We start from the raw sequence: 23,845 nt of genomic DNA, 5'->3' as shown, positions 1-23,845 counted from the left end.
GGGTCTTCTTCTATACATGTAGATTTGCACTTGTACTTATGTACAATTGATTAAACTGATGATCACTGGGCCTCATTCACTAATATATGCCCTAACAAAAGTATGACATCATGTTCATGACGTTTCCATCGTCCTCCTAAATTGAACAAAAATAGGAAAGAAATTAGAAACACAGAATCTTTTTGAAAACTGCATAAGTGGGTTTTACAAAGACATTTCTTTCTAAGAATGGTTGCTGAACAAGGACCATTCTTCTCAGACAGCACTGAGGCCTCGTACTGTGTGGTGGTCAAGCCAATGAATGTTTGACAAAGTGCTGTCAACACAGAAACGCTACCAGCTGTTAAAATACATTCTGGAACTTACCACTGAATTAGTAACGCAAGTGGGTGTTTTGACCCTATATGTATGCTTCTCACCTTTTTAAGAAAACACCACAAACATTCACATTCAACTTAGGCATCAAATTTTTTTTTTTTTACTAAAGAGGTCACACATTCCGCAAAAACGATTTAAAGAAATCACTGAACGCCCAATATTGTCATGCTATTTATGATGAATGTAAGTAAACATCTGACTGAGGCACGAATAGTTGAACAGTTATTAGAAGCAGCTATTAGAAGGGGGCTGAAATTTACTACAATGATATGTCAGCTAGCTATTACAGATTTACCTGTTACAGAACTGTTCATCCAGATGAAAAACCCCTGAAACAATTGAAAGCAGCTTCAGTCCACTAGAGGAAGACAGCCTCAACAGTACAAGAGACAAATATGCAAGTTAAAGATGACTTTGCTATTTATTTTTGATGTACTGTGAACTGTATAATGCAGAATACAGATTATTCATGTGAGTACCTGGGAAAAGCAGTTATTTTGCAGTTGTTTTGTTAATAAGAACTTGTAGTACCTTAAATAAAAAGGATTATTCATGCATTAATAAAGACTGTCCTCAGGTTTTGAGAGAATAATGTAGGAAAGAATGAATGCATCATGCCTCTGAGTCATCTGCAGAAACATTATCAATACATAAAAGCAAATGCATAATTAGAACAAGTACAAAAATGTGTACAAAACTTAAATATATACATGGTAATGCAAGGCCCAGTATACTGAGCCCCATTAGCATAGCACACTGTTAAATCTTGCAATAAACATTGTCCATGATTGCCAATGTGGCACGCAGTTGCAGATACTGACTGAGGTCTTACACCTTGTAACACTTCTTATTTTCCCTCCTGAATTTTGTATCTTGATACCAACTTTCACGGTAGACCTTCCTTTGACAGCACTTCATCAGTCACCCCTCCACAGTCATTTTTCACTGAGGGTCGACACTTGATGCAGCTACAATCCCGTGTTGTCGGAGTTGGTTCCTCAAAATCTGATTCTTGGATTTCCAGTCCTCCACCTTTGGCAGACAACAAAGATGTTTTCAAATTAGCCTCTAAATTGCAAAATGCTACTTCTGTATCTTTACATCTCAAAATAATCGCAAGTAATTGCTTAAGAACACTCTGTACACATTAAGACTGTATTAGGGAAAAAACACAATCACCATTACAGATCGGGCCTAGCCTAATGCTTATTTGATACTGCTGGTTTAATATCCATTGTAAATCACTCCAATGGGACACTAGTGTGGCAAGCCAGTCAAACCGAGTTCCTTCCAGGCTACAGTTCTGCAGAGATTAGAATTTCCCCTCCTCTAACGTTCTGAATTCAGCTCATAAAGGCCTTGCATATTAGCGCCTGAGTTCAGGTACAACATTGCAGAATTGTACTGTGACCTGTAAGGGTTAGAGTCTAACACATGGTTTATGGGGCTGCACTTCTGAATGACACAAAACCCAGACACTGGTGGGAAAAGTACCCCAGTGCTCTCCAAAGGAGTCATTGTAGGACAATCTGAATGGCTCTATTCATAAAAACACTCACGGAATGCTTAACAATTTTATGTGTTAGCAAGCATGTGTGCACAAGTACCCCCTTTTAATTTCATTACCTCAAAGTCTAACAACGCAATAACGCATGTTATACTGAATACTGTATAGCCTTAGATTTTTAGCAACAAGGAAGAAAGAAACAGGCTTACTTCTTGCCGTAAAAGCTGATTATCCATTCTCAACCTTTCAAGTGTGCCAAGCTCCTCTCCCAATCGATTATTGTTCTGCCGGAGTTCCTGAATGTAATCGCAGGCCTTTGACAGAATCCCACCTTTACTCTGTGGCAAATCATAAAGAAGTTGAGAAAGGGAATTCAAATCAGGGCTGCACAATATTGGAATAAAGTGACATTGCAATAAAAGCACAGGAATTTTCACCACATTCACACAGAAGTCAATGATCTAACATGCCATGATATTAATAGTGCATTCCATGTTAATTTGCCTTACATGACATTGCACATCCTGTAATGTGACTTTTGAGCACACTGCGATGGCTGAATCAATACATTGTGCAGCCGACATCAGGGCCATCCTTTTGATGGATCTAATCTCAAGCAGTTACCCACCTGGCCTGTCTTGGTGGAGTCCAAAGTACAGTCTGGAATGGTCTTAGAAAGCTGCACAATCCAGTTATTAATCTTATCTCTGCGCCGTCGTTCCACTACAAAACAGGAAATATAAATGTTGCTCTGCAGCTCATCATCTGTATCTGTACCTGTAACATCGTTCTGATTCAAAACTTCAAAAGTCAGCGCTCACCTTCATTATGCTGCGCTCTCCGTTTTTCATCTCTTGAAGTTCTTGGTGCCTCTGACTTACTGTAAAATGCAGAACAGAACCTCTCAAGCAAGAGCTTTGGGACATAAAACTAATCTAACAATTCACTGTTTGACTAAAAACAAGCTGGCACTTCACTAATAAATTAGCAGGATCTAGTTAAAGCATAACAAAATCTAATAAAACAAGAATGTCTTGCAACGTTAATGATTCTAAATGAGAAGGTAAGATTACGTGTTGTAAGTTTGTGTGCGAGGTGCAATAGACCTCTGGTTTGCTCCTGTCAGAACTTCCTGGGGGGACATCATCACGTATAACTGACCTACAACACAGATGAAGAAAAAAAAATCTAGTTGACAGTTTTGCTAAACAAGGTTGTAATATGATAAAATCAAACTATTACTGTATTAGCTTGTGGCTAATGTGTTACTGTGGGGCTAACATATCAGCATAGAGCTTTAGACAAAAGTATGAAACAACTTTGTACTGTATAAAAAAAGACCCTACTGTATAACATCATATTGTAGGGAACTGTTACACTTACAGTTAGCACCTTGTTTGTGTCACTCTGTACTCTTGAGTCATGCCCATACTCTGGGACTAAACTGACATTCTTTAAAATGCCACTAAATTTGATTAACAATTCATTTAAAAGTAATCATCTGAATTTCGTTACATCCATGCTACAAGTAGGCTAACACTCATGCACTGAAATACGTATTTTGACTAGTTATCTCTGAGAACAATGTAGATAACAAAACAGATCAAATATGGAGAATCTATAAAAAAAAACAACAAATAACTATATAAAAATAAATAAATAAATAATGCCCAAATGGTTGTGGAACACTCCTAATAAATGCATTCAGCTACTTTAAGCTGCATCTATTGCTGAGACAGATACACACACAGCCTGTTCGGTCCTTGCAGAAAAGTACTGCCAATAAAATAGGACTTTCTGGAGCAGATAAACATGAACCATGCCTAATGCCAGGCATGGGCTAGAGGGGTATAAGGACCCCCAGCACTGAGCTGTTGAGCAGTGCAACTGTGTTCTCTGGTACAATGGTGATCCATCCAATATTTTTGGGATGAGGTGGAAATGAGGAGCGCTTGTAACTAAATGCAATCAAATCCTCACAGCAATGCTTCACAATCTAGTAGAAGCCTTTCCTGGACAGAAGAGACAACTGCTCCAACAACAGCAGGAGAAACACCCTTAATGGTACCCTTGGTTTTGGAAGAAACAATAAATGAGCAGGTGTCCCAAAACGACTGTTCGTATAGTGTATGAGCATGACGCAGACACAACGTGGCATATTACATTCTGCAACTAAGGGGTAATTACAGACACTTACTAAAATACCCAAACAGCTTAATATCTGCTGAAATTCAATGCTTGACTCATTACCTGCAGGTGTGCCCTGACTAAGGATTGTATCAGGGGCTTGCACACCAGTAACCATAGTCCCCGTTCCAGCATCCGAAATAGTGGCTGGGTAATAAGTGTAATGGGTTTCTGTGCCATCTCCCTCCAAGACCTCTGACTGAGAGAATACAGCCTGTTTGGAACGACAGCAGTATGAATTAGTCTGTGCAACACTGGCAGGACAAAACTCAACTAAGAAAAAAGTAACTTACTTCACAGAACATTTACCTGTGTAACAGGCTGCGTTGTAGCTGGAAATCCAGCCACTACACTGACAGCTGTCGTACCGTCTGTTTGAGCCTCCAACTGCCCATCAGAAACTTGAATTACCCGATACGTCACCTGGACAAAGAAAACATCAATAACGTCAGTACGCTATTATTTGCATTTGCATTACATTCACATTTACAGCATTTGTCTGATGCTCTTATTCAGAGCGACCTACATTTGAATCATGTTACACTAACAGGCAAATGTAGCATTAAGAGCCTTGCCCAAGGACCCTTATTGGTATGGCATGGTGAGCTTGCCCAGCCAAAGAATCAATCCCTAATCTGCCAAGGGAAAGGTGGTGGAGTTACCCACTACGCTGCACCAACCGCAAAATGTGTCAAAACAGATTCACTCCTGAACTCCTGAGGTATAAAGATACTTTAGTTTTCAAGTTACAAGCCCATCCCTTCTACTCCTCTCCTACCTGCCCAGTGGGAGGGTACAGTTCCCCTACCTGCCCCCCAGCTCCTTCTGTCTTGAAGAGGTATTTGATTGGCTGTTCAGAGGAGAAAGTTGCAGCTGACTGAATAGTTGCAATTGCTGATGGGTCCTCCGCAGTAGCAACTGCTCCTGAAGGAATAAAAGCAATGCAGGAAAACTAATCATGTAACAGAATCTATAACTGTACTACTACAATTTCCATTACTTCTATTCATATTAGCTTAACAATACCTTCTTCAATTACAGGAACATTGCAGTCAGGGTCTGAACTTTTCTGTTGCCTGAAAATATGAGTAACAAAACGAGTTAACAATAACAAAAATAACATGACTGGCCAAATAATCTGCCAAAAGGCAGATTAGGGTTTTAGGCTCTGACCCTTTCATATCCACCGGCAGTGTAAGGCAGCAGGTCAGTCACTCGGTCAGGTTGATCCACTCTTCTTCTAAACAAAAGCAGACAAATACAAGGCAGATCAGAAACCTTAAACTATACGATTTAAAGCAATAGCTTCGTAAAACAGCATCTAACACCAAGTCTTGATGTGGCGTAATCAACTTTATTTTCAAGCTAATCGCTAGATAGCTAATACTAACCCAAAGCAAGCATCGTTGGCTATGCCAATATTAGCTAGCTAACTATCTAGCTACATGTTTACTATTAGGTTGCCTTAGCTCTCTACAGCCATACTACACAAAATAAATTACCTATAAATGTTCCTTAAAGTTCATTTAGCCTCTTTCTTTTTTTATTTCCCCAACGGGTCTCATTCGTAGAGTGTAATTAGCTCCGCTAGCGCTAGTTAGCTAGCTAGCAAGCTAACTACAGCTATCGCTGTGTCGCTAACGTTGATGCCAAGTCTCGCCACTAACGTGAAGCAATCCAACAAATGCAGAGCCAGATACGCGTATCACACAGCGTTATAGCGTACCTGGAGTTTGTAAGCAATCTCCACAGCGAAACATGCGCGGTGTGGTCGCACTGTTCACTGCTCACTGTCTCCGTATTGTCTTGTTTACTTGCGCGAGAACTACTCAATCATCACTGTAGGTTCCGAAGGGAGCTTGGATTCGATTCGCTGAACCGATTTCCGGCCAATTTCAACGAATTGAACACTCGAATCGAAGATTTACAGATTGTGTAGCTTCTCAGAGTATGACTGCTGATCTGGGAGCTGTTCATGGCAGCAAGATTATCATGCTAAGATTTCATAATCGGTGAACGCTGCTGCTGTAAGAATCTAAGAAGCAAAAACCCTGGCAGCGCCCCTGACTGCGTATCGGTTCAGGAGTGAGTCAAGTTGAGATTCATGATTCACTTGAGCCTATGAATCGGTTCGTACAGTACAGTGGTCTGTGGACTTATGAAAATGCGTGATGCCGCCAGTAGGAGGCGATGCAGTAACGTAACATTTTCAGCTTCAGGAAAAAAATATTTAACTTTCTTTCAAAACACTATGTTACTTTACTGCAGCAATATCTCAGATGTTAAATACATTTCATACAATCTTATCATTGGCTTAATCTGAAATGTTTTTTTTTTCATTACTAATTGTGTGAATCACCACCAGTGTTGCTACTATTTCATTGTTCGTTATGCGATGACAATAAAGAAATCTTATTGATATGTGAAGAGTGAGAATACATACACACAGTTAGTATAGTAAACAGTAAATAAAATGATATAAAAACAGATTATACAGCAATACAACGAAGCTCAGCTTACACCTTCAACATGGTGGCAAAATGATCAGAAATAGGACGAAGTGCAGAAGCCCGTGGCTGGCGGTATTCAGCGATTATGAAGCGGTGGCACTCAGCGCCTGGATGAGCTACACAAACAGCCGTCGTTAAATGACATCAGATTATCAGTGAACTGAGCTGTGTCGGGAAAAGACGAAGGAAAACACTGGACAGCGCCCGGGGTTCGATCCTCCGGAGGAGGAAACATGATTTTGTATTGAAAATTACATGGAAGTAACCCCTGAGCTAAACCAGTGCGAGAGACGCCTCACACAGGCAGGCTATATACCTGCTTATTTTCTCCTCTGATAGCTGTTCTGCCAGGTAAATGAACAGACATGTGGAAATATGATAATTTAAATATGTAAATATCTTTAATAGGAAATCTATTTTTTAAGAGTCCTTCTCGGACTTATGATTCGGGCCCTTACGATGCACCCTAACTGGTAAAAAGCAAACAACTGAGACACCCTACAGCCTTTAACACCGAATGGGCACGCGCAAACCGAGGCTACAAGGATGCAAGTGCGAGTAATGGGACAGGGCCTGAGAGTGCAGTAGCGCTCACTCGCTGTTGGAGGGTTTAGAGCCCACTCCCCCGCCACACTAATTACTTTGGAACATCCCTTAATGTGGCAAACCCTCGACCATGAATGCGCAGAGGCGGAGTGGATAGGTTGTAGAAGTGAAGTAAGGGAGTAGTGAGTGAAGAGCGGTTCGATATTGGGAGAGTGAGTAAGGTAAGCGGCGAACCGAGAAAGAGACACAGAGAGCATTCTGATTGGTTCACGGAGCACAAAGAGACCAATCAGCTTTTTGTGCAGGCGGGCTTTACGATCCGACCTCTTTCAGTGTCTGAGTTCAGTTCTGCGGCTCAGTTGCAGTGTTTAAACACAGGGAGTAAGGACATAGTTCACCCCAGACTTTGGACTAATGAGTATTGTTGCTCTGTTTACAACAGTGACTGTCTTATGTCCCATGGTGGTTAAATGACAAGAATTAAAACAAGTTGAGTTTGCAGTCTCTAGTCTGTCTAGCTGACAGGCTAGCAGTGCTACTCTACTGCTGCACTGTCACTGTCTGGGATGAGGCCAAGCTCCCACCAAATGATTGGGTGTTACATAAGACACAGTACTGATAAACTAGATCCACAGGAGAAGCTTTTGCTGGTAGCTTGCTTTAGATGGTCAAAGCTCGCTTTAGATGGTCATCCAGGCGAAAACAAAGCTCATCTCTTTATTAGCATTGCATATGTTCTGAAGAACAAGCTGGTCTATCAGCATGACCAGCTTGACCATGCTGGTTGTCAAACTGCTTATTCTGTTTGACTAGTTTGGTAAAGCTGGTTGACAAGTTTGGTCAGGCAGGTCATGGTGGTCATCAAGCTTGGTCATACTGGTTGACTAGATTGGTAAGGTTGGACATCTTGGTAGATCAGCTAAGCCATTAAACTAAATGCTGGTCAATTTAGCTTGACAGGCTTAAGCTGAAAAAAAAATGTTTGAGTTTAATGGTTTGATGGCTAGCCTACCACCATGACCAAGCTGGTCCACCAGTTTACCCAACTTTACCAAACTAGTCAACCACTATGACCAGATTGACAACCTGCTTGGTAAAGTTGGTCATGCTGATAGACCAGCTCGTCCATCAAACTTATAGGAAAACAACCTATGCTGGTCAAGAGCTAAACTGGTCAACCAGGTAAACCAGCTTGATTACCAGTTTGGGACATGTAGAGAATACAGGGCAGGTAGCTCTTACCAGTAAAGGGTATAGGAGATAACTAACATTTCAACCACCTTGACTATCAAAGATGAGAATAGACAAGCTGGATGTTTCAGCAGGGCAGAATTGCAATAATTAGTCAGATCCTTTAGTGAAGTAATATTTAAGGTATTAGTGCTGTAGGCCTAATCTGTGCAAAATTGTTGTGAGATGTTTGTTTGCACAACTGAAACAGGTCAGCGACCTGTTTTTTCCTGTAAGTAAACAGACTACGTAAGGGGAGTTCTTGTAAATGATGGGCAAGTTAAAGGGCATGACATGAATGACAACTTAAACTGTATCTTCATCACGGGGAACTGTTTACATTCTATTCACAGTTACCATCATCATTTGGTGCACATATTTAGCACTGTATTTCTAAATATGTCATTTAGCAGATACTTAGGCAGTGACATTTTACATTTAAACCCAGTATATGTCATAAACTCTAGGAACAGACTTTCCTATCAATGGAATAAAAAGCTGTGGAAACACTAGTTTAAAAACATCCTGAACATTTTAGGTATTTTAATAGAACATAGTTTGGCCTCCACTGTAAAGAAACGTAACTAATTTCTCACTCAATTTGTGAAAGAACTAGAAGTGCATGTCATAATATTTTAATGAAACAGTTACTATTGATGTGCTTATCGGATGTATCTTGTTTATATTGGTTATGAAATGGTCGGTAACTTTTGGGAAGCAATTATTTTTGTTTTTTCATTGCAGAAGACCGCTTTGCATCACAGAGAGCACACAAATTGTAGCCAAGGCATATTGCTCAAAGTGTTAATCATTGATGAGTCTAAATGTTTGCAGAGATCCCTCTGTGGGCTGGACATCCTTTAAAAAGACAGTTCAACTTCTCAACCCTATGTTTGTGACCAGAATTCATCATGGTTGTCGGGGGGTTTGCTGTACGGGAAGGGCTACTGTTAGCCTGTCTTCTCTTTCTCCCTGTCTATGGAGAAACCTCAGGGCCGTGAGTAATTTCAAAAGATGTCTACTGATGAAAAATGTTGTAGTGTTGTGAGTATGTAGATATGCTTTACGTGGCAACAGAAATCTAGCATCTGGGCATACAGGCATTGTATTTCTAAGGGCCTGTGAATCAGTCTGCATGGAGTTTTTGGTGGAATAGAACTATAATGGAGGAGATGATGAAGTTGACTTCACTTGTGAATGTATCTTTTAATGAGGCATTTGATTAACCAAAAAATAGATCAGAAATGCCTCTCGTTAAATGTAGCTAAATGAAATGTCATTGGGCCACCATTCCGGGTCTGTTCTGGTTTCACTTGGTTTACTGAAATACAGTGCCTTGCAGATGTATTCAAACCCCTTAAATAAGTTATCAGATTCATGTGGATTACAGATTACTCCAGACAAAACATACTTTCATTATTTTTGAGCAGATCTTTAAAACTCTCTCCAACTCTTAGTCTCATACAGGATTTTGCTTTCTCTTTTAACAAGAGCATTTAAAGCTTTTGAAACTTCCAATGATGCAAAGGTTTTCATATTCTGAGTCTCTTATGTTTAATCATAGATTTAATCTGCAATATTTACATTTTACTGTACATCTGTACTCCTGCACACTACTGACACTTTACTTAAATACTGCACATTAGGTTATATTATCACCAGAAAAATCACTGCATTTAACCAATTCTATCTACATAAACCATTGACCTAATATTCTTGGAACTCTTGGCCCTTTTGTTAGGTTTGACTGAGTTCTAACCTGGTGTCCCGAGTTAGTTGACACAAAATTGCTAATTTTTATTATTTATCTTCACTCAATTTACAGGTTTAAGAGTATTGATTGCTTTCCGTTGATTACTATATAGCTGTATATTGATATTTCACTTAAAATGTTAGAATAAAGAATGACATGGATGACATCTAAAAATACTGTTTCTTTAGGTACTTCATGGTGACATTTCCAGCAGTGATCGAGTCTGGCTCTGAGGCTAAACTGTGTGTTAGTCTTCTGAAGCCGAATGAGACTCTGTTGATGACCATTTATCTGGTTCACGACAACCAGAACAGAACACTTCTACAGGAGACAGTGGAGGAGGAATTTCACCGCTGCTCTCAGTTTAAGGTCACAAAGAAGATTATTTTTCTAGTGTAATTGATGTTTGTGTTTAAACATAAAATAATGCATGAGATAATGTGATCTCTGCAGGCTCCACAGGTTGAAGGTCAGTCACTGCAGATGATCCAAGTAGAGGTCAAAGGTGAACATTTTGTGATGACAGAGAAGAGGAAAGTTATGTTTAAATCCTACAACCCACTGACTTTCATCCAGACTGATAAACCAATCTACAATCCAGGACAAACAGGTATGTCCTCATTTCTTATCACTTTCCATTCTCATATGCAGGCAGTATAATGCAACTTCTGATTGTATTTATCCACATATACAGTGGAGTAGAATAAAAAAAAGCAGCTGGGGTTACATTCTTCCATGTTTTTTTTCCCCCGTTTCCATGGTGGTCAGGCAGGAGCCTGTAAAAACCTAGCCCACACTACTACACTTGTACAGTCAGAGACCTTGTAAAGCAGAAGTAGATGTGGTAGATATGCTCAACATAGTGGCAGTCAGGGGCATACAAACGGCACTTTTAGGGGGTCTTAAGTATTTAATTATTTCAGGGCAGCTTAAAGTGTGGGAAAACAGATTTGAACAAGAAAGTGGCTCTAACCCCAACACTTCATATATAACACACATAAAAACGTATTTCTATACCATTAATTATTCAGTTCTTATTGTTCTTTGTTATTTTTGTTATAGTTCCCACCTACTAGCCACCGCTGGCCATCGCTGAACAAGATCCTAGCTGAAGAATTAACAAGATAAACATTAGGCCTTAGAAAATAGTTACGGAGTAAAGGCACCTAGCCATATATATAATGTTGCTAGTTTTAGCCTTAGCTTTAGCTACTTTAGTGATTGTGTGAACAAGTCAAATAAGACAAAAATAAAGCTGCTCTTTTTATTCTTGGCTTTGATAAATCTTTGGGTAATGTTACTGCATATTACCAAACACAGGAAAGAGAGCAAAATACGAGCTTCAACCTTCAATCAGTTCTTCAATAAATGAAATCAATGAAATTTGGCAGCAGGTCCGCCAAAAGCCAGTCAAATAAAAATGGATTTATCTTTCATAAATAATAAGATCTAAAGTGCATCTGAGTTGATATGATTATAAGATATTAATTAAAAGTTTAAAAAGAAATTAAGTGTAACTAAATACAGGCAAGGAAAAGAAGAGAAGAAGCTGAAAAGAGTCCTGGGGCAGAAGAAGGAGATCTGATCAGATATATACTAGTCTGTAACCCTCCATAACTGAAGTTCCTGCTGGAGTGTTCCTGTAATGCAAAGTAATTTGCCAGTTACTGAAATATGGTTTAACAAATTGCTCAATATGTCATTTACACATTATGTACATATAGTGACATAGTGACATTTACCTGTCTACAACAAAAAAAGAGACAGGGAAAAGAGCAAAAAAAGTAAAATGGCAGTTCAACCTATTCTGCTAAATATATCCTACCTATACTACATTGGGGATTTAGCCTGATGGTGTTCTTATATATTGTACAACCCTGTATTAGTATAATGACAATAAAGTTAAACTGGATTTGTTTTTTATTCACAGTGAATTTCAGAGTTGTCACTATGGATGCTAATTTTGTCCCACTTGAACAAGAGGTGAGGGAAGTATTAAATAAAATAATTAAAAAAAATATATTATTGCATTTAGGTTTGCAGCTCAGCACAGTCAAAATGTCTGTTATGTGATTTTAAAAATGTGTTCATGTCTTTTGTTGTTTAACTGCTTATACAGGCCTTTCCAACTAAATACATCTAGTAAATGTAGCATTAACCCTTGTACTGAAAACAGACACACATGTTTTTAATGCTCTGGATGACTGTTTCTTAATCCAAGTGACAAACTTGTTTATTCTTGCTCTTCTCTGCAGTACAGCATACTGACACTTGAGGTAAAATCACACATTATATTATACAGTTCATGGGGTCTATTGCTTTTGTAACATTAGCATGTGAGCACTGTTCAGTGCTTAATTATATACATCTTTTGTGAAACCATCAAGGACAATAATAGGAACAGGATCGGTCAGTGGACGAATGTGTCCTCAACCAGACTGATACTGCAGCTTTCACACCAGCTGAACCCTGAGGCTCCTGAGGGCAATTACCAACTGAAGGCTAACATCGGGGATAGGCCAATCACACATAACTTTAAGGTGAAAAAGTATGGTAAGTAATGGCATTACTTTTATTATTGATAGTTGTTAAATAACCAGTGTCATTTACTGCCATAAATTCCTCTTTTAGTTTTGCCCAGGTTTGAGATTTCGGTGAAAGCTCCACAAGAGCAGAGTGTTGGTGAGGAGGAACTGAAGATAGAGGTTTGTGGAAAGTAAGTAATAAGTAAACCACAAGTTAAGAGTAGACCACAAGAATAAAACCATTTGAAATGAACAATTTCTTTTATTTCAAGTGAATCTTTTTTAAAGCAGTAGGCCCCTGATCTGAACTACTCATGTTTTGGCATATTATGTGATATAAAAAAAGTTTTTACCCAGAACACACAACTTACAGCATTTGTATTTCTGTGTATTTTCGAAGATACACATTTGGACAGCCAGTACCCGGCAAAGCACTGGTACAAGTGTGTCGTGGATTTGTACGTCGCCATTATCAGGGTGTCCAAATGATTTCAGCATGCGTGGTTGAAAATGTAGAGGTGTGTATTTCCATAATACTATAACAGAGGTCAGTTTTTCATCTTTGTAATGAAATTGTTCTCACAAGGTGTTTGCTTTTGGGTTTTTCCTGTAGATGAGAGAAAATGGCTGTGCATCTCATATATTCAACATGTCTCATTTTATCAGTTCTGAATTTGAAAGAAATTTTAAAGATTCTCTTGACATTACTGTTACAATGACCGAGGAAGGAACAGGTGGGTCAATTACAGATCTATCTTTACGGTATTCATTCAAGAGGGAGAAACACACTCCTCACACTTAATATCATGCTTGTTGTCACTATTTTCTAGGTATTTCTATGGTCAAATCTGAAAGTACACAAATTACTTATCAAATTGGTAAAGCTGAGTTTCTTGATTTACCAAAAAACTTTGAACGAGACACAGTTATAGAAGGAAAGGTAGGATTTTTTTAACATTCAGTCCTCTCTGTTAGTCCTTACTTTTATTATTCTTCTGAAGTTTTCACTGCTTTGAACAACTTATAATCTGATGACAAATCTTCTTCCACTGATAAACAGATCAGACTTACAACCTACAGTGAAAAACCAATTCCAAATAAGGACGTTTATCTATTAAAAGGTCAAGGCTGGTCTGCAAAACTACTTCTTAATCTTACTACGGATGATAATGGATTGGCCAGCTTCACTATTAATGCACCTGCTGAGCCTGCAACACAGATTTCATTGACGGTATGGAATGAAGACCGTAGGTTTTGATCATTTGTGTACACTGTCTTTGTCTAAAACCAGTTCTTGTTTCACTGTCATCTAGGCAAGTGTCAGTCCAGACAACCAATACCGCAGACACAGAACACCTTTCTTTGCAGTCAGTGAAGTGCGTATACCACTTCTCCAACCTGCTACACCTTACAATCCAGTGTACAGCGAAATAATAATAGAAAGTTTAAAGGAACCGATTACATGCGATTCTGAAGTTTCCATAAACATTAAGTACTATATCATTGGAGAGACCACTGAGAACTACAGTACTGATCTCATTTACATGGTGAGTTCATACAGTAATACTGTAAAGAGAAAAAGTGAACACTTGCATTTGCTCTAAATGAGTTACAATTGGCTGTTGTTTGTCAATATTGTCTTCTTGTTCAGGTCGTATCCAGAGGAGTCATAGTCCATCATGGCTATGAGAAAGTGGAAGTGAAAGACTCCACAAGACTCGTAGAGGGAGAAGTCTCATTTAAACTGCTTGTTGGTATTGAGATGGCTCCTGTAGTGCAGGTTCTGGTGTACGGTGTACTGCCCAGTGAGAACGTCATCGCTGCTAGCAAGAATTTCAATGTGGAAAAATGTTTCAGAAACAAGGTAAAGCAGCACATGTATTATTGCTCTTTTCTTATGATTACTGTGAAAAAGCTAAATCAGTATCAACATGTTTCCATCCTGATCTTCAGGTGTCGCTGCAGTTCTCTCCCACTGAAGCTGTTCCTGGTGAGGAAAACACTCTCCAGCTCTCAGCTCTGCCTGGTTCACTGTGTGCTCTCAGTGCTGTGGATCAGAGCGTGTTTATCATGGAGCCAGGAAAACGTCTTAACACTGACTTGGTGAAGTTCAGACTGAATATGCAAATAGACGTTTTTAGAATCCATGTGCTTTACCTGAATGGCAGTGAAATTGCAGGGTGTTGGGAAAGTGAAATAAGAACCAGTGTACAAAAGACATATTATGACTAGTCAGAGCAGTGTATGAGTAGCTGAGAACAGAATCATAGTTCAGTAATTAAATACAGTAGGTGTAGTCAATGAAGCAGTTTCCTTTCTGCTTAATACAAGGTACTTTATTAGAGTGGAAGGATAGTCTTACTCAGCTCGAATAAATAATTTAACTTCTCACTACCTTTCTTTTGTGTTTCTCTCTAAAAAGTCATACAAATCTAGAACAATTGGATAATACGCCATATTTATTTTCAGTATTTTTTTTAAGAAAGAGCTAATCACAATAAACATAATGGATTTATTGAGTATTTTACGTGTTAAATTTAAATTTAAGTAGAATAATATTGTACATTACAACGGTTTTCTTTCTTTCTTTCTTTAATTTTTTTAATATCTTTCATGTTAATATACAAATGAAGCACACAGAGGGGCACTTTGAGAAAGATTATATTTAATATTAATGAGTTAAATTATGTTTTGTTGTTTAGGTCTTCAATTTGTTGCCAGTATCATCAGTATCCGATTATGCTTATGATGTTCAAGATGCGCAGAAGTGTTGGCGTGTCAGACTTCAACGGAATTCACAGGGAGACCATGTTTACAATACCATAAAGGTAACTGACTGTCAAATGTAGTGTAAATGTTTGTGTGAATATCTGCATGCTACCATTTTTTATTATTAAAAAGTGCACAAAAAACCCATTTGTTAGTCTGAATTAATGTCATTTGGAACTTACTTTGTCAAACTTGTGGCAATGTTAAATAATGACTTTTCATTATCCGACAGAGTGTGGGGCTCAAGATGGCAACAAATCTGGCTGTGAGAGAACCTCAGTGTTTGATCTTCAAAGGTGTATCCTTTCGTCGCGCCTTTGGGGACTATATGGATGGAGACATAGGTAGTATATTGACATTCTAGTTGACAATTTGCAGAACATTTGCATAAGGTATACAGATTAGTAATTTTTTTTGTTTTGTTCTTTGGTCTATGTTGAATTTTAAGAATATAGTAGACGAAGAGTTGTCCTTAGCTCACGACCAATAAATCGATTGATGAAGGAAGAATCTGGACCTGTCGAGACTGTTCGTAAATTCTTCCCAGAAACATGGATATGGCAACTTGCTGAAGTGGGGTTAGTGATCTTTTTTAAAACTTTATGTTGTCTTATTTTTGAGTGTGTTTTATTATAGTTGATGTTTAAACATAAACTGACTTAAAATAACTAGAAAAGTTATTACTAGAAAAGAATGGTGCTGCAACGTTATACATCCAGGCAGTTGCTAGGCTGTTGCTATGTGGTCACTAGGGTGAACTGTTTTTGCTAAGTGGCTGCTGTGGATTGCCTAGATGGCAGTTACTAGATTGTTGCTCTCAAGTTGCTGTAGGGTTGGGCAGTATAACGGCAATACCATACACCGCGGTATTTAAAAATGTCAAATTGAGGACATTATTTTAAAATTACATCATGTGAAATGTATCCAATTTCTGTTCTGTGTCTATCCAGTACATAGCCAAATAAGCTCATTCCCATGCATTTAAGAGAGCCCACATACATTTATTAAATTGTTTATTTAAAATATCATTATTATATATATATATATATATATATATATATATATATATATATATATATATATATATATATATATATATATATATTAAATATTTTAAAATAACACAGGGGTTATAATGATGAGATTATATAGATCATATAAATAGAAATATCTGCTCTACTAGCACAATTTAAGCTACTCCCTGTCCCTGGTAATATCAAATACTGCTGCAATATTTTGAGACAGTATGAACAAAGTGGATACTGCCCTACTACTTAATTACTTGGTGGCTGAAGGTTAATGTACATACATTCATAGGAAGGATTGATAGAAATGACTGAATAATATATAGACAAAATCTAAATTCTACAGTTTATTATGTTTGGTAGGAATATTTTCCATGGTGTTCTTGTTAAATTAGCTGTTACATGTTTTGTGTTTGATAAATTGTCTTTCAGAAGTGTACATGATTTAAAATGTTAATATCATAACCTGAAAGATCATGATTAGGGTTTCTGTTGAGGGTCAGTTCTACTTTTCCACAGGGATTCTGGATCAGCTCAAGTTCCTTTCACTGTTCCTGACACCATCACCACTTGGGAGATGGACACTTTCTGCCTGTCCTCTGGAGGTCTGGGAGTGGCTCCTCCTGCTCAGCTTCGTGTCTTCCAGCCCTTCTTCCTGGAGCTCTCACTGCCCTACTCCATCATCCGGGGAGAAGAGTTTGAGCTGAAGGCCACTGTCTTTAACTACCTCTCCAAGTGCATCATGGTACTGTAAGATCAGTCCTGTCTGTCTTCACCAGTCTCTAATCAGTTAACATCCACAGCAAGCTGATCTCCTGTGTTTCACTGACAGGTTAAAGTGACTCCGGCTCCTTCCTCACACTACACTCTAAAAGCCTCCTCTGATGAACAGTATTCATCCTGTCTGTGTGCAAATGGTAGAAAGACCTTCAGATGGACTCTTCTTCCCTCTGTACTTGGTGAGAGTTCTGAAACTTCTCAAGTTTAGACATTATCTCACAACTATGTTGTTCTCCATGCTAATAAACTCCTCTCTGTATCCTCTGGTGTGTTTTAGGGGTCTTAAATGTGACAGTCAGTGCTGAGGCAGAACAGTCACAGACTGTGTGTGACAATGAGATTGTGAGTGTTCCTGAAAGAGGCCGCATTGACACAGTCACGCGAAGCCTGCTGGTGAAGGTAGGTCTTTTAAAAAATAACCTTAAACATATTTCTTATGTTTAATATCACTGTGACCTAATTATAGAGTTTTCTCATATAGGCTGAAGGAACTGAAAGGACGAAGAGCCAGAGTTGGTTGCTGTGCCCACAGGGTTAGTATGCTCTTTTATATCCACTCTTTACACCAACAGTATTCACATAGAGGTGCACACAATGCCATGCTGCTCAGTAATGAGGGAGCTGTCTGATGATTAACAGGAAACAGTGTTTCCGAGGAGCTAGAATTGACTCTTCCTGAAGATGTAATAGAGGGATCAGCACGGGCTTCTGTTTCAGTGCTGGGTGAGTTCATATTTTTCATTCATAAATATATTACAATGTATGCTTCCTCCTGGATAGAGACTTGAGGTTATCTTATTACAGCAATGCAGACGATACTCTTAATTTGGCATTCTATCAAACGCTCAAGGTTCCAATGACTCTCTAAGGGCCTTGAACTCTTGAACTGGATGGGATCTTAGAGAGCTCTTAGTTGAAACAGTTACTAAATCAGCATTTTATCACCCAAGGCACATCAATAATACTGGAGATTTTCTGACTAAATCAAGCCTGGAGAAACCCATAGACTCTGTAATGTTAATTTTGTAATTGTGTAGGACTAGTGTTTTAATGAAATGTGTTTCAGTGATATCAATAGGACCTTGTCATTTAGTCCTGCATAAGGATATGTCTAAGCACAAGAAAGCACACTTTAGCTACTGTGCTGCTCTTAAATGGAACCATTTGACCAAGAGCATTAGAAGAGCCTCAGCTCTAGAGAGTTTTAAACGTAACTTGAAAACATTTGCTTTTCTCAATAGGTTTTCTGCTCAGTTTAAAGTACTGTTCTTCTAGTATTATAAACTGAACTGTTAATGAATGAACATCAACTTTCTGAAAAAATACATTTCTTGTTTTTTTTGTAGGAGACATTCTGGGTCGTGCCCTACAGAATATTGATGGGTTGCTGCAGATGCCTTATGGCTGTGGAGAACAAAACATTGCTCTGCTCTCCCCAAATATCTACATTCTTCAGTACCTCGAGAACACCCAACAGCTCACCCCAGCCATCAGAGAGAGAGCTACTGTCTTCCTTAAGAGTGGTGAGAGAACATAGCCTTTTAAAGAATCTTTTCATGGTGAGTCTGGCCATCCTGAATAGACTAATTCGTTTTTGGGTTTGTTTTACATAGGATATCAGAGGCAACTGAACTACAAGCATTTCAATGGTGCATACAGTACATTTGGCACAGGAGAGGGAAATACATGGTGAGAACTTCTCATATCAAGTCGCCACACATGCAGCTAGTAGATGTGATATAAATGCTTTCAATACCTAACATTTTAGTTGCTGTTTTCTTTTACAATGAAACATATTTCAAATCAGTGCAAACCTTTCTTCACCACCAGGTTAACTGCTTTTGTCATGAGGACCTTTGGGAAAGCACAGCGTTACATCTTTATTGATCCAGAGAACATTAATAGTGCAAAGAAATGGCTGATAAGTACACAGAGACCAGACGGCTGTTTTGTCAGACAGGGAAGACTGTTCAACAACAGAATGAAGGTGTATTATTGGATTCTAGATACTTTATTTTTTAGATATAACCTAAATTAATTGACCCCAATTTTGAGTAATAGTGTAATGTCTTATAGGGTGGTGTAAATGATAATGTGACCATGACTGCCTACATCACTGCATCATTACTCGAACTGGGACATACAGCTGAGGTAAGACAATGATCATCCTGTGAAAACTACAGCCAAAAGTGTGCTGAGCAAGTATGCTTCTAACATCAGCGTTAAAAGCGCTATTCTTTATTTGACAGTTACAATTAAAGAGAAGCATTTACAGGACACATGTCCTCCTTAGATATCTACTCATGTGAATCTTTCACTGTTATCCATCCATTCAGAGAGAAAATGAGCATGTTTACCCAAAATTATCTCAAAGAAAGAGAAATTGGCAGTGAAAGAGTATACTCAAATAAAGGGGCTTTGAGTGGCTAAAGGTTTTTCATATTTCATGAAGAAATATGTTGGTATGACACATGTTAAGGTCAGCTGGATACATTTTTATAGTTTATATATATATATATATATATATATATATATATATATATATATATATATAGGTATATGTGTGTGTGTATTCACATACTACACACATACTAACTATGTTACTTTGAAGTAATTAAATTGGTTTAGTATTAGTTTATTAGAGTTTTGTGTAGTTCTGTGCAGTTTTGTGCAGTTCATTTCAGTTCATTTCTGTGGAACGACTATTCATGATTAAATCCATTTTTTAGTGTAGAATTAAAGAGCCATTATAGATGGGGCCTAACAAACACCCTTAAAAGCTTTTTTCTATATTCTATATTCCAGGATCCTGTTGTGAGTAAAGGCTTATCGTGTTTAAAGTCCTCTATTGCTGACCTTACAAACACCTATGCGACAGCTCTACTGGCCTACACTTTTAGTCTGTCTGGAGACAATAAGATTCGAGGACAGCTGCTAAAGAAATTGGATGATGTTGCCATTTTAGGAGGTATGGATTGATAAGAATAACTAGTTTGATGTTGTTCTAATCTCTGAACAGACTTGATTTAATCCTATCCTTTTATTTCCTTTCATTATAGATGGCCGCCTTCACTGGTCACAGTCAGCATCCGATGACTCTGACTCCTTGGCAGTGGAGATCAGCTCCTACGTGTTACTAGCTGTTCTCACTACAAGTGAACTTACTGCTGCTGATTTGGGCTATGCTAACAGGATTGTCAGCTGGCTGGTGAGGCAGCAAAATCCCTATGGTGGATTCTCCTCCACACAGGTACTCAAACTTCAGTCCTTCTTCTGACTTGCCTGTGTTGTTGTGTTCATGTATTTAATTCATTAATTCATTATTGTGTTTGGATCAGGACACAGTGGTGGCGCTCCAGGCTCTGGCTCTATACTCCACCAAAGTGTACAGCTCAGATGGCTCCAGCACAGTAACTGTGCAGTCAGCAGATAAAGAGACTCACAGCTTTGACCTGAACCAGAACAACAAGTTACTGTACCAGGAGAAATCACTACAGCATGTTCCTGGAAAATACAGTGTTTCAGTGGAGGGCTCTACTTGCGCCTCTGTGCAGGTAAGTGAAACTAAACTAGACTGAAGCTGAGGTTGCTCCTAGAAGTGCTGAGCTTACTCTGTTAAAGCAGCATTATGTGTGAATTGCTCTTGAGCTTCCTCTACAGTCAGAAAGTGGAATTTGTACTTTTGGCCACCACTAAAGGACAAGTTTGCATGCATTTTTAGATTTTTTGAAAAATACAGAACCAACACTGAAAGAGAGAGAGAAGCATGTGGACTGTCCTGGCATAGTAATTTTACAGTATTTTTGACAAATATGACTCAGGTTGTGCAGCGTTATGCAGTTTTCTTAAGCATTTTCCTGCCTGCTTATAGCCACACAGAAGTTCCAATGTAAAAATACTTTTTACAGGAGACACATGTCCAACACATCCTTGTCCAACACAACACATGTCTAACACAAAGGTTTAGCAAAATAAAATAATCAGCAGAATTAGGATCTTCATTGAAATCCACTTCCATCTGTAAGTGGCTCAAAAGCTGGATTACACAAAACATCTAGCACCAAACGAAAAACAGGATGAGCAGAACTGGAGGAAGGATTCAGCTGCTGGTAATTTCATTCAGGTCCAAAGGACAGATGTTTCAACAAGGCAAACTGTAGCCATGTTGTCTGACTGTTAATTGTTGTCTCTGTGGGTTGTTCTCTTTTCTTCAACTACAGATGTCGCTTTTCTATAACATCCCCACACCTACTGAAGTCAGTACACTGAGCATCAAGTCTAAAGCTGATGGAAATTGCACAAAGTCATTTGGGCACATTCTCTCTGTCAACTTCACAGTCACGTAAGAATGCATTTCAGTTTCTGTTTCATTCTGAGAAAAATACAACGTAAAATTAAGACCCTCAGCTTGAAACATTCTATTAACCCTTGTGTAGTCTTGACATTCTACATACTCCCCTTTTTCTAAAAATATTAGTTAAAATAAGTATTTAGCTAACAAATGGCTAACTCTTACTTATTTTAGATATAATGGGGAGTTAAACAGCACTAATATGGTCATAGTGGACATAAAACTTCTATCAGGATTCACAGGAGATCCCAGTGAGGTAAGGATTAATGATGCATACATACATGATCCATATACATATCATCACTGTCACACAAAAAAACATAACACAAATCTACAAAATTGAAACTTTTCATGAAAGTCAATTTAACACGTTTTTGTTAGTAGTAATAAATAATTATTACTAGTAATCTTGGACCGTTTCTATTTGTCTATTTTTTATTCTTTTTGCACAATGTAAAAATTAATTATCACATTTAAATGATGTTAAAACATAAAAATTGGAGAGTATTTGCTCCGAAAGTCTTGAAATGACAACACAAGTTTTTTTGTTTTATTTTTTTGAGGTCAAAAGAAATTCAGCTATAATTTTCTGATAAGTAGATAGATATAATAGACATGTTACACAATGACAATGGTACTTTTAGGGGCATATTCATTATTAGATCAGCAAAAGTACTAAAACTCAATAACAATAAATAACAATTTCTCTGTGACGTGGCATTAAGAAGGTCTCTGAATATTCTGAAGTCACTCTGCTTTATGAGTTTCATAATCAATAAAGACAGCTGTGCAAGCCATGGCACTACCTCCACCATGGTTGACAAATGCTTGACAGATAAGTTTGTATGGATGAAACCCAGGGTTTCAACCAAGAGTACACATTAAGAGCTATTTACTGTTAACCAGTCAGTAGTAGCACAGTGCAAAACAATCATCATGGCCAAAGGTGACTGATGTCCAAAAGGACAATGAACAAAACATGCCTCAAAGTCCATCATGAACTACTTCAAGAAATTTGGAACGACTCTCACAGTCCACTAATTAGAACATAGTTAAATCTGTAGGTCGACAGTAAACATGCTGTGCAGCAAGACAGCTCAAAGGGGTTCTGTAAGGGATAGTGTTTTGCTAATTGTTTATGCTAATCAATTCTAAATTTATCATGTAATTCACACTGCATACATAATACATAATACACATACATAATACATGCCATTTTTTCTTACATAATCATCTTGTTTCCTCAGCTAAAAAACAGCCCACTTGTGGAGCGAGTTGATTCCAAAGATGACCATGTGATCATGTACATTAAAGAGGTGAGGCACAACTAATCAGTGCCATGTACATTCATTCAGTACATTTACTTTCAGGATCTGAAAATGTGATAAAATTTCATGTCTGAGAATAGCAAACCTCTTGGAATTTAATTCTGAGAAACAATTGAGAAATTTCAATGCAATAAAAAACAACCAGAATGTGAACAGGTTTTACTGCACTTTTACAGTATTGTGTCTGGTGTGTGTTCAACAGGTCCCAAGGAATAGTCCTGTTAATTATCAGCTACATATCAAACAAGTTCTTCCAGTTAAAAACCTCAAACCAGCTGTGATCAAAGTTTATGATTACTACCAACCAGGTAAGCATTTCCCAGCCTGTGTGATTCTGCCAGTATAACTGTAACTGTACTGATTTTATTTACTGATTTTTAACATCTCTTTTATTCAGGTGACCAGTCGGAGACTGAGTACTCCTCCCCCTGTGTGTAAGGCTTTGCAGCTCCCGTTTAATTATGTAAGACTCAGGAAAGACTGAAAGACTTTTGTTTGTTTTTCATTTAAATAAATCTGAACTTCTGAACACTTCTGTGTTCTTTGTGCTCAATGACTTAAATGACTGATCAGTTCCTCGTTCCTTTAGGCTCTCAGGTTAGGTCAAATGCCACTTTCTCTGCTCTGATACTAAGTCCTTCACTTACACTGTTGTCCTAAATCTGATGAACCTCAATGTTAAAACCACATTAATACACTATATGTCCTAATATTGTAGACACCCCTTCTAATGTTTTCAGCTACTTTAACTTGCACCAATTGCTGATACAGATGGACACAAATCCTGTGTCCCTGTAGAAAAGTATTGCAAATGCAATAGACTCTCTGGAGCAGATGAACATTAACCTATTGGCACCACAGCAATATAATGTGTTATTTATTCCCTTAAACTGTCTTATATATTATCCTATTTTTTACAAGGCTAAGTAGGCTAGCAACTAAGTGGGAGGTTTTAA

At 38.2% G+C, this 23,845-nt stretch overlaps 2 protein-coding genes across 8 annotated transcripts; one reads left to right on the top strand and one right to left on the bottom strand.

Annotated features, from left to right (window-relative positions):
- Window positions 1-780: 780 nt before the first annotated feature.
- Window positions 781-6,794, bottom strand: usf1 (upstream transcription factor 1). Of its 7 annotated transcripts, none has more exons than XM_072692101.1 (11): window positions 6,595-6,794; window positions 5,246-5,309; window positions 5,099-5,148; window positions 4,851-4,996; window positions 4,382-4,495; window positions 4,136-4,286; window positions 2,959-3,046; window positions 2,707-2,765; window positions 2,514-2,608; window positions 2,095-2,223; window positions 781-1,410 (listed from the first exon to the last, which is right to left on the bottom strand). In XM_072692101.1, the coding sequence occupies exons 2-11, from the start codon at window positions 5,251-5,253 to the stop codon at window positions 1,321-1,323; spliced, it is 930 nt and encodes a 309-aa protein (XP_072548202.1). In that variant the 5' UTR covers window positions 5,254-5,309; window positions 6,595-6,794; the 3' UTR covers window positions 781-1,320. The 7 variants fall into 7 exon arrangements, with proteins under 7 accessions (XP_072548202.1, XP_072548200.1, XP_072548199.1 ...); XM_072692099.1 differs by having other exon boundaries at window positions 5,246-5,312; window positions 6,593-6,653; XM_072692098.1 differs by lacking the exon at window positions 6,595-6,794 and adding an exon at window positions 5,799-6,009 and having other exon boundaries at window positions 5,246-5,312.
- A 2,472-nt stretch (window positions 6,795-9,266) lies between these two features.
- LOC140565897 (alpha-2-macroglobulin-like) lies at window positions 9,267-23,420 on the top strand. The gene is made up of 34 exons (XM_072692096.1): window positions 9,267-9,355; window positions 10,300-10,480; window positions 10,565-10,721; window positions 12,042-12,094; window positions 12,367-12,387; window positions 12,499-12,664; window positions 12,743-12,827; window positions 13,037-13,154; window positions 13,250-13,370; window positions 13,467-13,576; window positions 13,697-13,867; window positions 13,950-14,183; window positions 14,288-14,500; window positions 14,590-14,739; window positions 15,339-15,464; window positions 15,638-15,749; window positions 15,854-15,983; window positions 16,950-17,175; window positions 17,263-17,389; window positions 17,488-17,609; window positions 17,692-17,743; window positions 17,850-17,933; window positions 18,557-18,733; window positions 18,824-18,899; window positions 19,041-19,197; window positions 19,287-19,361; window positions 20,016-20,178; window positions 20,270-20,460; window positions 20,549-20,764; window positions 21,431-21,552; window positions 21,736-21,817; window positions 22,809-22,877; window positions 23,092-23,197; window positions 23,287-23,420. Exons 1-34 carry the CDS (start codon window positions 9,270-9,272, stop codon window positions 23,325-23,327), a joined length of 4,320 nt encoding a protein of 1,439 aa, XP_072548197.1. The 5' UTR covers window positions 9,267-9,269; the 3' UTR covers window positions 23,328-23,420.
- The last annotated feature ends 425 nt before the right edge of the window (window positions 23,421-23,845 follow it).

The sequence above is a fragment of the Salminus brasiliensis genome, chromosome 11, assembly GCF_030463535.1.
Source record: "Salminus brasiliensis chromosome 11, fSalBra1.hap2, whole genome shotgun sequence".
Lineage (NCBI taxonomy): Eukaryota > Metazoa > Chordata > Actinopteri > Characiformes > Bryconidae > Salminus > Salminus brasiliensis.
Note: the sequence above shows the minus strand (reverse complement) of the source record. Positions and strands in the feature narration are given on the sequence as shown.

Excerpts from the sequence above, each read along its gene's own strand:
- usf1 (XM_072692101.1), bottom strand. Across the intron at positions 4,997-5,098 it reads TGTTCCTGTAATTGAAGAAG|GAGCAGTTGCTACTGCGGAG; the intron begins GTATTGTTAAGC and ends TTATTCCTTCAG. Across the intron at positions 1,411-2,094 it reads ATCAGCTTTTACGGCAAGAA|GTGGAGGACTGGAAATCCAA; the intron begins GTAAGCCTGTTT and ends TGTCTGCCAAAG.
- LOC140565897 (XM_072692096.1), top strand. The coding sequence starts at position 9,270 with ATGGTTGTCGGGGGGTTTGCTGTACGGGAAGGGCTACTGTTAGCCTGT. Across the intron at positions 12,665-12,742 it reads CTTTAAGGTGAAAAAGTATG|TTTTGCCCAGGTTTGAGATT; the intron begins GTAAGTAATGGC and ends TTCCTCTTTTAG. Across the intron at positions 13,577-13,696 it reads ACACAGTTATAGAAGGAAAG|ATCAGACTTACAACCTACAG; the intron begins GTAGGATTTTTT and ends ACTGATAAACAG.